This window comes from Pogona vitticeps, chromosome 15 (assembly GCF_051106095.1).
Source record: "Pogona vitticeps strain Pit_001003342236 chromosome 15, PviZW2.1, whole genome shotgun sequence".
NCBI classification, from domain to species: domain Eukaryota; kingdom Metazoa; phylum Chordata; class Lepidosauria; order Squamata; family Agamidae; genus Pogona; species Pogona vitticeps.
The window spans coordinates 13,010,062-13,024,770 of record NC_135797.1 but is presented as its reverse complement, the minus strand read 5'-3'; the positions used below and the strand labels follow the sequence as shown (position 1 = coordinate 13,024,770).

General features: G+C 50.0%; 2 protein-coding genes across 2 annotated transcripts; one reads left to right on the top strand and one right to left on the bottom strand.

Moving 5' to 3' along the window:
• The first annotated feature begins 4,928 nt into the window (after window positions 1-4,928).
• Window positions 4,929-7,302, top strand: LOC110069859 (gonadotropin-releasing hormone II receptor). Its single transcript, XM_078382255.1, has 3 exons — window positions 4,929-5,582; window positions 6,028-6,232; window positions 6,672-7,302. Exons 1-3 carry the CDS (start codon window positions 5,025-5,027, stop codon window positions 7,157-7,159), a joined length of 1,251 nt encoding a protein of 416 aa, XP_078238381.1. The 5' UTR covers window positions 4,929-5,024; the 3' UTR covers window positions 7,160-7,302.
• Window positions 7,303-8,748: 1,446 nt separating this feature from the next.
• On the bottom strand, window positions 8,749-14,515 carry RBM8A (RNA binding motif protein 8A). The gene is made up of 6 exons (XM_020777438.3): window positions 14,355-14,515; window positions 12,892-12,951; window positions 11,398-11,475; window positions 11,142-11,278; window positions 9,901-10,037; window positions 8,749-9,104 (listed from the first exon to the last, which is right to left on the bottom strand). Exons 1-6 carry the CDS (start codon window positions 14,419-14,421, stop codon window positions 9,059-9,061), a joined length of 525 nt encoding a protein of 174 aa, XP_020633097.1. The 5' UTR covers window positions 14,422-14,515; the 3' UTR covers window positions 8,749-9,058.
• Window positions 14,516-14,709: the final 194 nt, after the last annotated feature.

The following is a 14,709-nucleotide window of genomic DNA, read 5'->3' as shown; positions in this document are numbered from 1 at the left end:
TAAGAGTAAATATAGCTCCCTGGTGTAGGTACTTACTTAGCTCTGTGGAGCCAGAGGTTGGGGGTTCGAATCCCCGCTGTGCCTCCCGGACTCGGTGCTCCATAGGGCCCTTTCCCGCTCCGCAGTTCCAAGATCATCGTCGTTTAATAGAAAAGTTTGCTGGAAAGCCGAGAGAATGCTTTTTATCCCAATACGCTGCCTTGACGGAGTCGGACAGCTATTTCCCAAATGTCCTGTGATGGCGAGGAAATAGTTCACGCTGGACCAGGCTGGAAGCAATCTAAAAATGTGAGTTTTGAGGTCATGGGGTCTGTTCCACCGCCCACCGCCTCCCTTCCTCGGACCCTTGGCCCAATTTTTACATATGGATGGGCTTGATCTGGACTTGTGCTACATCATCACACACACACACACTGAGATCCATCTGTTAGACCTGGATCCACAGACCCGCAAGAACTTTGGTAGAACGGTGGTACCCCAGCTTAGGCAGATTTCCGCCAATGAAGCCGGCAGAGCAGACGGTGATATTTTTAAAAAAGCAACCCTTCGGAACAAGCCGTGGCTGCAGACGGGAAGGGCGTCCAGACGGGCTGTGAAGCGAAGTCCTGGCCAAGGACAGCCGGCACCGAGAGGGAAGGAGGAGAGGGGGCAGAAAGCTCAGATCCTGATGCCTACCTAAGGACATGGCAGGGTGGAATTATTTTTAAGCTGCCCCTTTTGGATGGAGAGAGCGGGAACAAGGCACGCCATATTGCCCCCCCCCCCAAAAAAAACAGAAAATGAGATCAGATCAGCATGTTCGTGTCGGAGATACATGATTCAGGCAGGCTTTCGGGTTCCACACCTCAGACCTCAAAAGGATTTTGGTGTGGAAGTTTTCGAAACAGAAGAAAGCAGTACCACAGACATCTGGGAGGTGAGGGAAGTCGCTCCTGGGAGGTTGATGCACGATTAATTCTGAAAGATTTCCTTCTAGATACAGGCGACAGGGAACAGGGCAGTAGAATAAGCTCAAAAAATTTTTTCTCATCCTCTGCAGCTTTCCAAGTGCTCCCATTTCATTTTTCTTATATATATATATATAGAAAGAGAGAGAGAGAGAGAATATATTTATTTTTGCGGTTATCTTATGCAACCAACTTCCAAAGTCTTCCCAGCTCAGAATTCACCTTTTTTTTCCAGGGTATATCGTACAGGAACTCTCGCATTTTGGGAAACGAATTGTGATAATTCTGTGCAGATTTAAAATGACAAAATTTCTGGGTGTGTGTGTGATTGAAATCTGAATTCCCCCAGGATGCTTCTTAGGGAGAAAAAACACACACACACACACCTTGCTGAAAGAAATCTTACTGGGAGGTGAAAAGAGTGTTTTTCCTCAATTCCACACAGAGAGGCAGGGATATTTATATCCCTAAATTTGCAGTATAGTCAGCAATTCTGCCTCCCTTGGTTCAGTCATCCATTCAAAGGGAGACTGCAGCCAGGAAGGAATGAGGAGGAAAAAAATCATCCAGTGGAAGGAGGTGTCACTGGAGAGACCCAGAGCATCCACACTTTGGTATTCCCAATAATCATCATGTACAGTTGTGAAAGATGGAGAGCAAAGAAAGCCAACAGGAAAGCAATGGATTTGTTTGAAAGGTGGGGCTGGAGGATAATTTTTCATCGAGCCTAGACTGCCAGAAAGACGAACCTGTGTGTCCCGGAGCAAATCAAGCCTGAACTCTCTCTGGAGAGGAAGATGATGGAATTGAGCCTGTCCTAATTTGGGCACATCCATAAAAAGACAGGATTCTCTGGAAAAGACCATCCTGTGGGGAAAGGCAGCAGGAAAAGAGGAAAACTCCCATACGAGATGGACGGACTCCCTCAAGGAAGCCACAGGGTTGAATTGATAGGTGTAACATAACAAAGGAAGTCTAGTGTTGCATTTTTAAAACTCACCGTTGTTTCAGCTGGAGTTTCCGTGGATTACGATCCAACCTTGCGAGGTAGGCCAGTGCCATTGTACAGAGAGTGGAGGGTCGTCGTCCTTCAGCGAGCAAATCCTGGAGACTCAAACAATTTCTGTTCTTAACATTTGTGGCTCATTTTCTGCCTGCCCTCGGCTCTATAAAGCCTCGGCCTGCCCATTGCTAGAGGAAGGGTTGTTTGCTTGTGCTGTCACGTCACCTCTGACTTTGGTTGACCCTAGGAATGAGCCATCTCCCTAAAGGTCCAGCTCAGCTCTTGCAAACTCAACCCTGTGGCTTCTTTGGGGGAGTCCGTCCATCTCACATTCAGCCTTCCTCTTTCCCTGCCGCCTTCCACCTTTCCCAGCCTGACAGGTCTTTTCCAGGGAATCCTGACTTCTTGGGAGGTTCCCAAAGTTGGACAGCACTGGAGGGGGTGGGTGGGTGGGCAGGAAACTGACCGGGGAGGGGACTCAAGCCAGGGGCTTTGCTCTCAAGTTGGGATGAAGGTGACCTAGCGACTCGATTTGGACATATTACTCTGAATACAACCATTTCTCTTTTTAATTATTTTTTATCTTGGGGGGGGGGGGAAGGAAGCTTGTTTTGAATAGGAACTCAAACCCCGGGCTCGTGATGACTGCCCGACATCTCCGGAGACTATTTGGGAAAACATGGGAACCGCCAAGCGGGGAGGCTTGGCATTCTGGCTTTGTCCTGAAACGAGCTGCTGACACCCCTTGGGAACAGGCGGATGATGATGCCGGCTGCAGGGGAGGGGTGGGGGAAGAGAAGGCCCCTTCTGGGCTCCGCCTGATGTCTGCCGCCTGTCTGGAGAAAGAGGTGGCAGCGAAGAGGAAAAGGCACGGAAAGCAGGCTTTGGAGGGGAGGGTTAGGGCGAAGGAAGTCGCCCGGCGTCTGTGGTGACCTCCAGGCTCTTCTGCGGTGCTGAAGACTCACCGCTGGCCCATCCTCTGCCACATGACGGCGTGAAGGGCACCGCGGCGCCTGCACCACCAGGACAGCGCAAAGCAGATGGTGGGGAACCTGGAAGGACAGGCAGCAGCAGAGGAAATAAGCGACACCCTTTCTGCTGGGAAGCAGAATCTTTCCTCCGGCTTCCTGCACCGCAGCAGCTCAAGAGAGAGGGAGGGAGTGGTTGCCGGACCAGAGAAATAAAGATGGTAAGTCCATATCTTTCTTTTTAAAAAAGTCCCATCACTGCAGCTGGAAGGCGCCGAGGGGCAAACCAGGTGGTGGTGATGCAGGTGGTGGTGGGGGGTTTCCATAAAATCAATCAGCACCGATGGAGATGCAGGTCATATAGAGGTGCAAGTGCGTTCAGCGGCGGCACAGGATCAGACAGGGCTCGGAAAGCCGTGTGCCGATGGTGGAGGAGACACCGGCCAGACGTTGATCTCTGAGGTCCGTCCCTATATGATGGCATCCTTTTGCCTTCTCCAGTTACGGAGATGATTTATAGGCCCCTGCCGTTTATCCTCTGTCTGTATTTGTACCTTCGCTGCCGATGCGGGACAAGCGTCCCAATCGGTGGTACTATTTGGAGGACATTGGAATGTATGGTCTGGGCCAAAGGAGGGCTCGCCCCTCCAGCCACTCCCAAGCTGAGCCATATTTTCCTAGAATCACAGTCTGGCGGATTTGGGAGGGACACCGAGGGTCATCCAGCCCGACCTCGCCAATGCAGGAGATGCACTGTGAGCGAATCCCTGATGGTGGGGCTATTTCAAAACCCCTGCCCTCGATGCGCCACCTTACACATACCTCCTGTCCTAGTTTATGTGATGCTTGTAGGGGCTTTTTTCTAAACATTTTCACCGAGAAATCCCAGGATTTATTCTCTGAAACTGCCTGCAGGCCTGTTGTTTTAATAGATGCCATTGCTTGCCTTTTTAACTCTCTTTTTCCTGTGGCAAGAGTTTCGAATTTTTGGCTAAATTCCTCTAGCTACACAGCAGAAGGGCGGGCTTTCACGGAGCAGAATAGTGCTACGTTCCTCCACGTTAGTCCGCCCCTTTTTTTCTCATGAATGTATGTTATGTCGCCTGCATAACTGAATTGTAAACCACCAGAGGCTGCTTTAAGCACGACAGAGCTGTGTATGCTTTGCTTTACTTACAAGACTCCTTAAGCCACGAAATTCACTGGCCCGTCCCTCTCTCTGTCTTGGCACGGTCCTCCCTCACAGGGTTGGTGTTGAGGAAATAAAAGTAGGTGTGCACCAGATCCAGCTCTTCAGAACCAAAGCAGGCCCTTCTCAATTTCATTCCAGGGGCCGTCACTGGCTCAGATTTCTTTCCCTGGGTGGCCGTCCTCATACTACGAAAACCCCACCATCATGAGGAGGAAGCAAACCGAAATGACCCCCCCATGTTCTTCCCTGCAGGTCGCCAGACTTCACCCGCCTGCTCCTTGGTTATTTAGGAGGTGCTAGAACGGCCACAGAGACAAAGGAACCACAGGGGGAAAAAGAAGACCGCAACCGAAACTGTGGCCGGCGTGTTGGCCACAAAAACCCAACGGCCCATTTAGGCGCTTGGAGGCCTTTTGAAGACACGCTTGGGAGTCAGTGGGTTTCTCAAAACTGGTCTTAAATATTAGAAATCCTTTCAAGCAAGGCGATTCCCCCCCCCTTACTTAAGCCAGAGTATTTAAAAAGGATAAATTCCAAGCTACGCCAGATATTCCTGAGGTCCTGCGGTGTCAGAGAATAGCATCAAGTTCCCCAAATTAGTCCACCCCTTTTCCCCCCCTGTTGTACATTTGCCGGTACAATAAAGTTGGCCGATCTAACAAGGCACTTCTTCCTTCTGGAGCCGGGTCGGGGCCGTTTGAGTTTGACCACGGCTCCGTCCGAGCAGGAAATCATGCCCAACCCCTCCCCGCTCTGCCACCTTCCAAGACGCGCAGGGCTTCCCAAAGGCTTGGCAAGGTCCCAGGCGGATTGGGTCCCCCTTGCCCGGCCAGGACCTTGGTTCCTGCTCGGCAAAAGACGCCGGCTCCCTCTGGGGAAAGCTTGACGTTGGCCTGGCGAACCCCACCGCCCAGATGAAGTGCCAGGCCGTCGTGGGCTCCGTAACCCCTTCGGTCGTCAACCAGAGTCAAGGGAAACTCAACGCTGTGGAGATCTTGGCCAGCGGCGGAGCCGCGAACGAGACCTTCCCGGGAGAGGCGGCCTTCCAGCTCCCTACTTTCTCCACCGCCGCCAAAGTCCGGGTGGGCATCACCGTGGCCCTCTTCTGCTCCTCGGCGTGCTTCAACATCGCCGTGCTCCGGACCGTCGCCCAGAAGTACCAGCGGAGACCCCACCTCCGCATCCTCCTCATGAACCTGGCCGCGGCCGATCTGCTCGTGACCTTCGTGGTGATGCCTCTGGACGCGGCCTGGAACGTCACGGTCCAGTGGTACGCCGGGGACCTGGCCTGCCGGCTCCTCATGTTCCTCAAGCTGGTGGCCATGTACGCCTCGGCCTTCGTCACGGTGGTGATCAGCCTGGACCGCCGAGCGGCCATCGTGCACCCTCTGAGCGTGGGCGAGGCCAAGAGGAAGAACAAGGGGATGCTGTGCGTGGCCTGGGCTCTGAGTTTCGTCCTGGCGTTACCTCAGGTAGGTGGCTCTTTGGCCTTCTCTAGACCGTGGACCGATGGACTCGGGCTCCACTGTGAGAACCCCAGGCCACGAAGGAGATCCCCGGCCGGACACGAGAGCCAGCCGTGCGATCCGGCTGCAAAAACAGGCCAATACGAATTTAGGATGCTTTAACGGAAGCATCGTCTCCAAATCCCATGAGGTACCAGCCCCCTTCCATTTGGCACTGGTTTAGACCCCATCTTGGGTCCTGTCTCCTGTTCTGGTGTGCGCGCCTCGCTTCCAAAAACAAAACACCCAGAGGTGAATCCAACTGGTCAAGCACCCACTGGTCGGTCTTTTCTGGCTGTCCAGCGTATCCCACAAAGCTCTCCTCCAGCCCCACTTTTCAAATGACTCCATTTCTCCCTGTCTGCTTTCTTCTCCTGTCCAGCCTTCACACCCATCATCTCACTTTTTTCAGATCTTTGTCTTCCATACTGTCAGCCGGTCCCGGCCCGTCTTCTTCATCCAATGTGCCACCCTGGGAAGCTTCCGGGCTCACTGGCAGGAGACCTTCTACAACATGTTCACCTTCTCCTGCCTCTTCCTCCTGCCGCTGCTGATCATGGTGTCCTGCTACGCCCGCATCTTCATCGAGATCTCGGGGAAGATGAAGAAAGCTTGCGGTGAGTCCGTCCTACCGAATGCCGGCCGCTCGGAGATTCTCTGAAGCGGGCGGCCAAGGAAAAGCATAGCGAGCGGTCCAGCAGTTCCTAAGACCTAGCGACTTAAAAATTCCTTTTAATAATGCAAACTGCTGGATGGCTCAGGGCTTTAGATCTCTGGCTGCAGAACCAGAAGTTGAGAGTTTGAATCCAATCCCCGCCCCGCCGTGCTTCCTTGATAGGGGCCGGACTTGAGGATCCATAGGTCCCTTTCAGTTCTGCAGCTCTATTAGGATGATTAGGATTAATAACATCAGTCTTCTTTCAAAGAAATCCAGACGACAAACCCTATGACCCCCCAACCATTCCACGGCAAAGGCCATCTTCTGGCTTTTCCCGGCCCCCCCTCCAAACTTTTCTCCTGCCCGCCTCTCACCCTTGTCTCCTGGTCTTCCCGCAGTGTCATCCACCTCGCCGGAGTTCAGCCTCCGTCGGTCCCACGACAACATCCCCCGGGTGCGCCTTCGTACCCTGCAGATGTCGGCCGTCATCGTCTTGACCTTTGTGGTCTGCTGGACCCCTTACTACCTGCTTGGCCTGTGGTACTGGTTCTCCCCGGAAATGCTGACCAGCGGGTGGGTGCCCCCCTCCCTCAGCCACATCCTCTTCCTCTTCGGCCTCTTCAACACCTGCCTGGACCCCCTGGTCTACGGTTTCTTTGCGATGCACGTCCGAGCGGGGAGCAGGCGGGCCTCCTGCTGCGGCGCTCGGAGCCACAAAGAGAGGGAGGGCTCTCTCAGGCTCCGCGGCTCCTTCTGGGCTGCCACGGCCGGCGCGACGCCCGCAAAGCCTCCGAGGAACCGCTGGGGCCCAAAACTGGAGCGGGCGGCAGCGCAGGAACCGCTGGGGTTGTACAGGAAGAGCAGGCTGGCCAAGAGCTTGATTTGACACGATACAAAGCGGTGCAGGAAAGAGTCCGTATTCTCACCCGAAGGAATGGGGCCACTGACGTTCGGGTCTGGAGGCCTCCCTGGGGTGGCCCCTTTCAACTCCAGAGCCCCCCGAACAATAAATAAAGAATATTTTCTCAAGATCTGATATTCATTCCGTGTCTCATTTCTGCTCATGGCTACGGTTGCAGAATAAATTCATCACAGGGGACGGCTATCTACTAGAAGAATTACAGTAGGTCCCCCTTATCCGCAGGATCAGTATCTGCGGATTCACCTCTCCAGTCTGAAAATATTAAAAGAAAAACCCTAGAAATATAAAGATTTTAAGAGACAAGGTGATCAGAACTGGCCACAAGAGGGAGCCAGAGACCATGCTATCTATAGTGTTGGCTAGCAAAAGAGCGTTTGCTAGAATCCACATTTTTCATCATCCGCGGGGGAGGTTAGAACTGATTCCCCTGCAGATCCAGGGGTCATACTGTAATCTCATAAACCATTGAGAACTGCTCAGATTAAAGTTCCCAGCAAGTCCACCATATAACGGCTTATCAGCAGCCGCCTCCTGGCCATCCCAAGGTTGCTCTACGCCACACATCTCTGGTCGGGATGGCTCTCCTGGCAGAATTCATCTACAAAACCCAAAGTCAGCCAGCTAAGGGCGGATTACAGGAGCTTCAGCCCAGGTTTCCCAACCTGATCTATAGGGGAGGATGAGAGCAGTGGCTTCTCCTGCTCCTAACGAAACATCTGGATGTGAAGCCGCCTGAAGCAAAGTGAAGCGATCAGAGGTGAGAAAGGAAGCAGATTTATCCTGCTCTTGAAGAGGGATCACGATGGCTAAGGATTTCGGGACTTGGGAGGGGATGTTTGCAATTTTTTTAACCTGCAACACCCAGAGGTCTCTCAGGCCCACAATGTGGGAGGGCAGTTTTCTGAGAGGTACCGTCTTGGATGGGAAAATGACAACGACAGCACCACCCAGCCATTTCCTCTGCTCAGGAACCCAAGAAATGAAGGGGGTGGTTTTTCTCCACATTTATGCACCAGCTACAAGTTATATCAAAACCTGGAGAGAGGCTTTTGGGGGGAGGGCTGAAGAACACCCGCGCACACCCTGAATTCTGCTCCAACAGACCCCTGGGTGTTGCAGCGCAAAACTATATGAAAATTCCATCCTTAAGAGCAATAACATACTTCAGAGGTTTTCACCAGCTGGGTAAAGTCAGTTTTTTCTTGCATTTTCTTAAGAGGTTTTTTTTGGGGGGGGGGGGGAGAGAGAAAAGAAGCAAAAACGTGATACAACTTCTATGGACAAAGTGCCATTATTTGCCCCAAAATGCAACTTTTCTACTTCTAGTGGAAAAAAAACCCTATTCCCAGTCCCCCACTCTTATGCAAGAAAAAATATACTGCAGCCATTGAAAAGGTGGTGAGAAAAATCTGTGAAAATCCCAGCGGGCAGGGAGTGAAATCGGGTGCAAAAAACATGAGGTGCTACAGCCAACTCTGCGGGTCACGACTAAGCCAGCTTAACCCCCTGCTAAACACGCACCTTTCGTAAGAGAAAATATAGGTAAACTAGACTGTTAAAAAACCAACAACTTAGTTAGTTTATTTTGAATGTTGCTTTCAGAGACGCCACGTTCAGGGGGAAAAGAATTATCTCAGAATGATCTCTCCTGAGAGAGAGAAAGGTGTGTTTCAAAAGACACCTACAAGAGAAAATCTTAATAAATTTCAATACATAAGTAGACTGATAAAAAAAAATAACCAGTAACCTAAAGGGACAAATACAAAATTAAGCAGGCGATGGTGCCCATTGAGTAGGGCCAAGATGAAACTCCCTCAGATTCACATGGAAATAGTAAAAGAGGAAATAAAAAACCCGCTTCCTTCAACGCCTCCTCCGGTCTGGACTCCGACTCCTTCTGCGGCCACCCCTGAGGGGGAGAAAAGAGGCAAAGAAAACACAGGTTAAGGGCACCGCTGGAGTAAGCACTGTCCAATTTATCAGGGCACCAAGACTACGACTAACAAAACACAACCCTAAAGCCACTTCAGAGTCTGAAGCAAAACAGCCTGAGAATAAAATTTGCTGCTAGCCAACGATCAGTTCACCATAATACACATTATAAGCCTGATGCCTGGCCCCCAGGGATATGGGTTCAATTCCCACCTATGTCAAAGAATCTGTCAACTTTACTTCTATTCTGTTTCTGGAAAATAAGAGTGAACTTTAGATGCTACAAGGGTATTTACAAACTCTTAAGTTTTTAAGTTTGTAAGTTTTCAAAAACCCTTAAATCAAAGCTCCGTCCCTTTGGCTCCAATCTATTTTTCCAAAGACAACTGGAGAGTCCAGGCCTCAGGATGCAAAAGGATTTAAACAGCCGTGTGCCAAAACATGTTGAGCATTTTAAAATCGGAATAAAGATTATTTACATCTTTCTACATCCCGAGACCCGGACTCTCCTTTTGACTTCTGCTATCGCCGGATGTACCAGTTCCTTTAAGCTTCTAATCTGTTTTGAAAAAATCAGGGGATTCCAAACCTTTTAATATGAAATACTCTGGATCTTCCTCGGATTCAGTATATGTCACTAAGCATTCAGCCAGACAGTTGTTGATGGCAAACGAGGAAGCAGAGAACGTGAGCAGCCTGGAAGCCCCAGCTTCTGGCTTTGCTGTGGAGACAAGACCGCTCCTTCGCACCTGTTCCCTTAGGGAAAATCTCACCTGCGCTTTCCTTTCGGAGGCCCCCTGACAAAACACCAATCCACGCTGATGGGCTGCCCCATGAGGTCCTGTCCGTTCAGCCCTTCCATTGCCGCCTGGGCTTCTTTGTAGGTTTCATATTCCACAAGTGTATAACCCTGGGAGACACAATGACGTTCGGGTGAAGGCAGAGCCGGCAAACCAAAAAGACGTCCCATCTGCCCAGATCAGAGGTCCCCAACTTTGGGTAACCACAGGTGTTGCTGGCCTGCAGCTCCCAGAAAACCCTGCCTTAGTGGTCAAGGCTTCTGGGAATTGCAGTCCAAGAACATGGGGGACCGCTGGTGTAGATCAGCTGAGCCATGCCCACCCACCCACAATTTTGTGCCAACTTCCTCTGCGTTAAGAGACACAAGGTGCCTTCTGAGCGCACCCAGGAGTTGCATCCACCTGCCAAGGAACAAAGCTCGCCCTGGCTGTAAAGAACGACCAGACTCCTGGTGTTTAGGGTAGCCAATTGCACTGCCGTAATTACTCTCCATCTCCTATTTGTCCTGGCTAGGGTTTCTGGGAGTTGTAGTCTAAGAACATCTGGGGACCCAAGGCTGGGAACCTCTGCTCTACAGCCATAAAAGGGACACCAGAGACAAAACAGAGGGAAGGGTCGGGTCCTTAACAGAGCACACATGGCTTTGAATCCATGGCATATCCAAAGGGGGGGGGGGGGAGTGCGATTAGAAATCCCCGAAAAGGTGTTGCCGGCGAGTTTTATCAATGTTGCATCAGATGGAATAAGGGTCTAACTCCATGTAAGGCATCTGCTCCAACCAACTGCCAGGGAACTGAGGACGGCTATGGCTCTCTGACACATGAAAAGCTCAACAGATCAATCTCACATTGATGAAGCCAACCCGTCACCGCCCGCATTCCTATTTTGCTGCTTTTCTCTTGCACGTCTGCCTTAAGAGTGGTCTTAACTGACCAGATAGGCGGGATATAAAACAAACAAAAAATAAATAAATACAATCCACCACATGGGCCTGACTCTGTTCTGTTCTACGTCAATCTGCAGGTGTTGGGGCCATTCTGGAGACGACAGGAATATGATTACCCTCATTCCCCCCCCCGCCAAGGCTGTTCATCCAGACCATCAAAGAAAAAAAAAAAACCTGAAACATGTGGAGAGGAGTGTAAATGGATCATGGCTTGGCCTCCTTCCATGAGAGAGCTCTGGAAAAATACGAAAGCAGGCCTTTCTCTACCTTCAAGTAACCCGTTCGCCGGTCAAGATTCAAGTGGAGGTTCTTGATTTCACCAAACTCCGCAAACTTGTCGTGAATGTCCTCTTCCGTGGCCTCCTCGTGGACGCCCGTGACAAAGAGGATCCAGCCTTCCACCGCTGCAGCCACGGGAAAACGAAACAGGGCGAGCCATTAGTAGAAACAATCAGGGTCTTTGTGCCCCACGCCTGCCCCTCCCTGGAAGGACGGCCAGCCTCCTCTTTCGACACCTACTCACATCTCTGAGGTCCTGGCTCGTCTCCGTCTTGCTCCACGCTGTCGTAATCCTCGCGGACCCGGGCCCTGGACCCCTCCTCTGTTCACACAATAAACACACCCAAAATGCTTTTTAGATACACCAAGGCCACCTGCAATCCTTAAGCACCTTCACTTCTTCTATGTGAACTTGGCACATCATCAGCTATGAACAGCAGGAAAGGGTTCCCTGGTATAATACGGATTTTATTTCCTTGGCATCCTAAGGCAGACAAGCCAGAGACCTTGAAATCACCTTGATTTCATATGCAAGAAAGGTCTCTACAGGATCACACCACCCTGGTCACCTACAAGAAAGAATCTCACCCTCATTTTTCCCCACTGATCCACCGTTCCAGCCTCATACTTCTCCGAAACCTTGAACACAATCCAAAGGGACTCTTCCGTCATGCGCCCTGAATGCCAGCCACCCCCAGGAGACGACATTTGAAACCCTGTAGGTCTCTTATAGACGTCCCTTTACCAGGGAAACCCGCCGTTCACAGTTTTCAAAGCAGCAGCCACGTTAGTCCAACAACTAACAAAATGCTGTGAGAGACTCACTCCAAAATATAACAGTCTTTAAGGTACCACCTGATTTTTGGTTGTGATTTAAATATTGTCTGGGGCACCCCATAATCCCACTTGGATGTGGTAGAGAACGGCCAGGCAGAGAAACTTAAGAAGACAACCCACATGATAACAGACCGAAAGAGAACCCAACAGAAAATAATCTCTCTCTCTCTAATTTATATACCACCCCCATGAGTGGTTTACTGGCAATTTAAAACATATATTAAACAAACAAACCGTAAAATTAAAAAACTAACAGCACACAAACCAACCAGCGCCAGTTTCCCAATAACAGCAGGACAGAAAGCAAAACACTCAGTCAGCCAGGGGTGACTACGCTGAGGAGTCTAGCCTAGAAGGATCTCATGGTCAGACAGATGACAGTAGAGAGAGACACTGCTTCCATGTAGTACCAAACACACTGGATGGTTTTATCTAAGATTGCTGTGGAAAACTCAGGGAGCATCTTTATTCCTGCTTGTGGAAACAGAAAAGAGCCTGCCGCTATTTTCCCTGGTGGGAGTCCCTTTCTTTCTCTCTCTTTCTGAAAAGCAGGAGAATCTACCCACCATCAACGGCACGGAGCTCATGAAGGCAGCCGAGATCCACCTCCACATGGCCTTTCGGGATTTGGGTGCTGTTCAAGCCCAGGGCGATGACAGAAACAATACTCCTGCAAGCCCTCCCTTGGCTGATATTAATCTTAAACTAGTTGCTTAAGTCACCCAACACTCGTGATCCACAGCTGCCACTCGGTCTTCCCATGAATAAAACAGGGGATGGGCGTAAGAACCGGCTGGAATATCGCCGGTGAAACCTCCGGGACAACAAGGTGAAAATCGAAGGATCATACGGGAACACTTTATATACAGATGTCGAAGAGAGGACCGCTGGATCGTCTCACCTGACCCGAAGCCTCTGCCTTTTCTCTTCTTGGCTTTCTCCTTCAACTTGTGGATGCTTTCTGCAGAGAAAACCAAGATATGACCAGATAGGCGGGGTATAAATGTAATAAATAAATAAATAAATAAATAAATAAATAAATAGATAGATAGATAGATAGATAGATAGATAGATAGATAGATAGATAGATAGATAGATAGATAGATAGATAGATAAGATAAGATAAGATAAGATAAGATAAGATAAGATAAGTCAATGGACTGTCCATTCACCTGTCCCTAATGTGGGGTAGGGGCTCTGGTTTGCTTCCATAAAGTAAAGATGGATTTATTTATTTTATTTATATTTACCCCACCCTTTTCCTTAGAAGGACCCGAGGTGACTTACATCATTTTAAAAAATGATGTAAAAATTACTGTACAAAACCCACACACACTCTTTCATATCTACTCAAACTCAACCGCCAGAAGTATATTATTCCTGTCTTGTGAATAAGATGGTTTGCAAATTCAAGCATGTTTGGGGGTTTGAGTAAAATAATGGACCTTCTTTACAAACCAATGTGCCTTACTGTGCAGTTAAACATTTGTCTTAAAAGAATTTCTCTTGTTTAAAGACGAAGACAGAGAGACAGGAAGGAAGCTATTGTATTATGATAGCTTTCTTTCCTCTTTGTTCTTCAAAGTTTCAAAACTTTCCCATTGGAAAAAGGAAACGCTGTTCTTGGAAAAGAAAATTCGCTCCCCCCAAATTTCCCTGAGAGCATGCGAGTTAAATCAAATTGATATAAACCATGATTTAATATTTGTTTAAACTGGATTTTTTTTGACAATTTTTTAAAAAAAATCCATGTTTTTATCTCAATCGTCATCTGAATCATGATCATTAATTTTTTTTTTTACCCACTCTGCTAGTTTCACAGCTGGAAAATCTCCTGGGCAAAAAGAAGATATAAAACAGAAGGTGGTGGAAAACCAGAGGACAGCTTTCTGTCGGCTCGGTTTGGAGGATTTCTGGACTCTGCACATACTCAGGGGTGCTCTCGCCCCCTAACCTTCTGCCCGGGTGGTTTTGATTTAAATCAAATGGATTCAAGCCACGATTTAAATTTTGAAAAATCTCAGAATTTTTGACCATTTAATTTTTTTTTAAATCCCAATTTTTTAAAATTTTAATCGTTTTAAAATCAATTTGATTTTCTTTTTTTAAAAAAATAAAGCCCTTGGTTTTCATCCATCTGGGCCTCAGCACATGCTCAGAGGTCCCCTCTTCCTCACCCCCTCCCCTCACCCCAAAGGGGAGCCGACCTTGCAGGGCCGTCGTGTCCGCCCTCTCTGGTCCTCCGCCAGCTGAAAGCTCCCACCCACCCACTTTGGCCTACCTCGCAGGGCTACTGGGAGGAGTAACGACTAATAACGAAAAGTAACGGGCAAAGTAACGGGCCGCCCCGCCCGCCCGCCTTACCGTCTCCGTCCTCGTCCATGGCGAAGTCCTCGCCGCCCGCCTCGTGGAGGTCCAGCACGTCCGCCATCTCGGCCGGTCAATAAGCGTCTCCCTCAGAGCGGCGACAACGGTCGAAAACGCGCCTCGGCCTAGCCAGTCAGCCAGGCGGAAGTGGGCGCAGGGCACGACGGGAGTTTATCCGGGCGCCCGCGCCTGCGCACACGCCGCGGAAGGCTCCTGGGAAGAAGGACGGTCGAGAGAGCGAGCGAGCGCGGAGCCATCTTGGGAAGGTCAGAACGCCGAAAGGGGGAAACTTTTTTTTTGTATGCTGCGCCTGCGCACACGCCGGCCCGTAGAGGGCTCTTGGGAAGAAGGG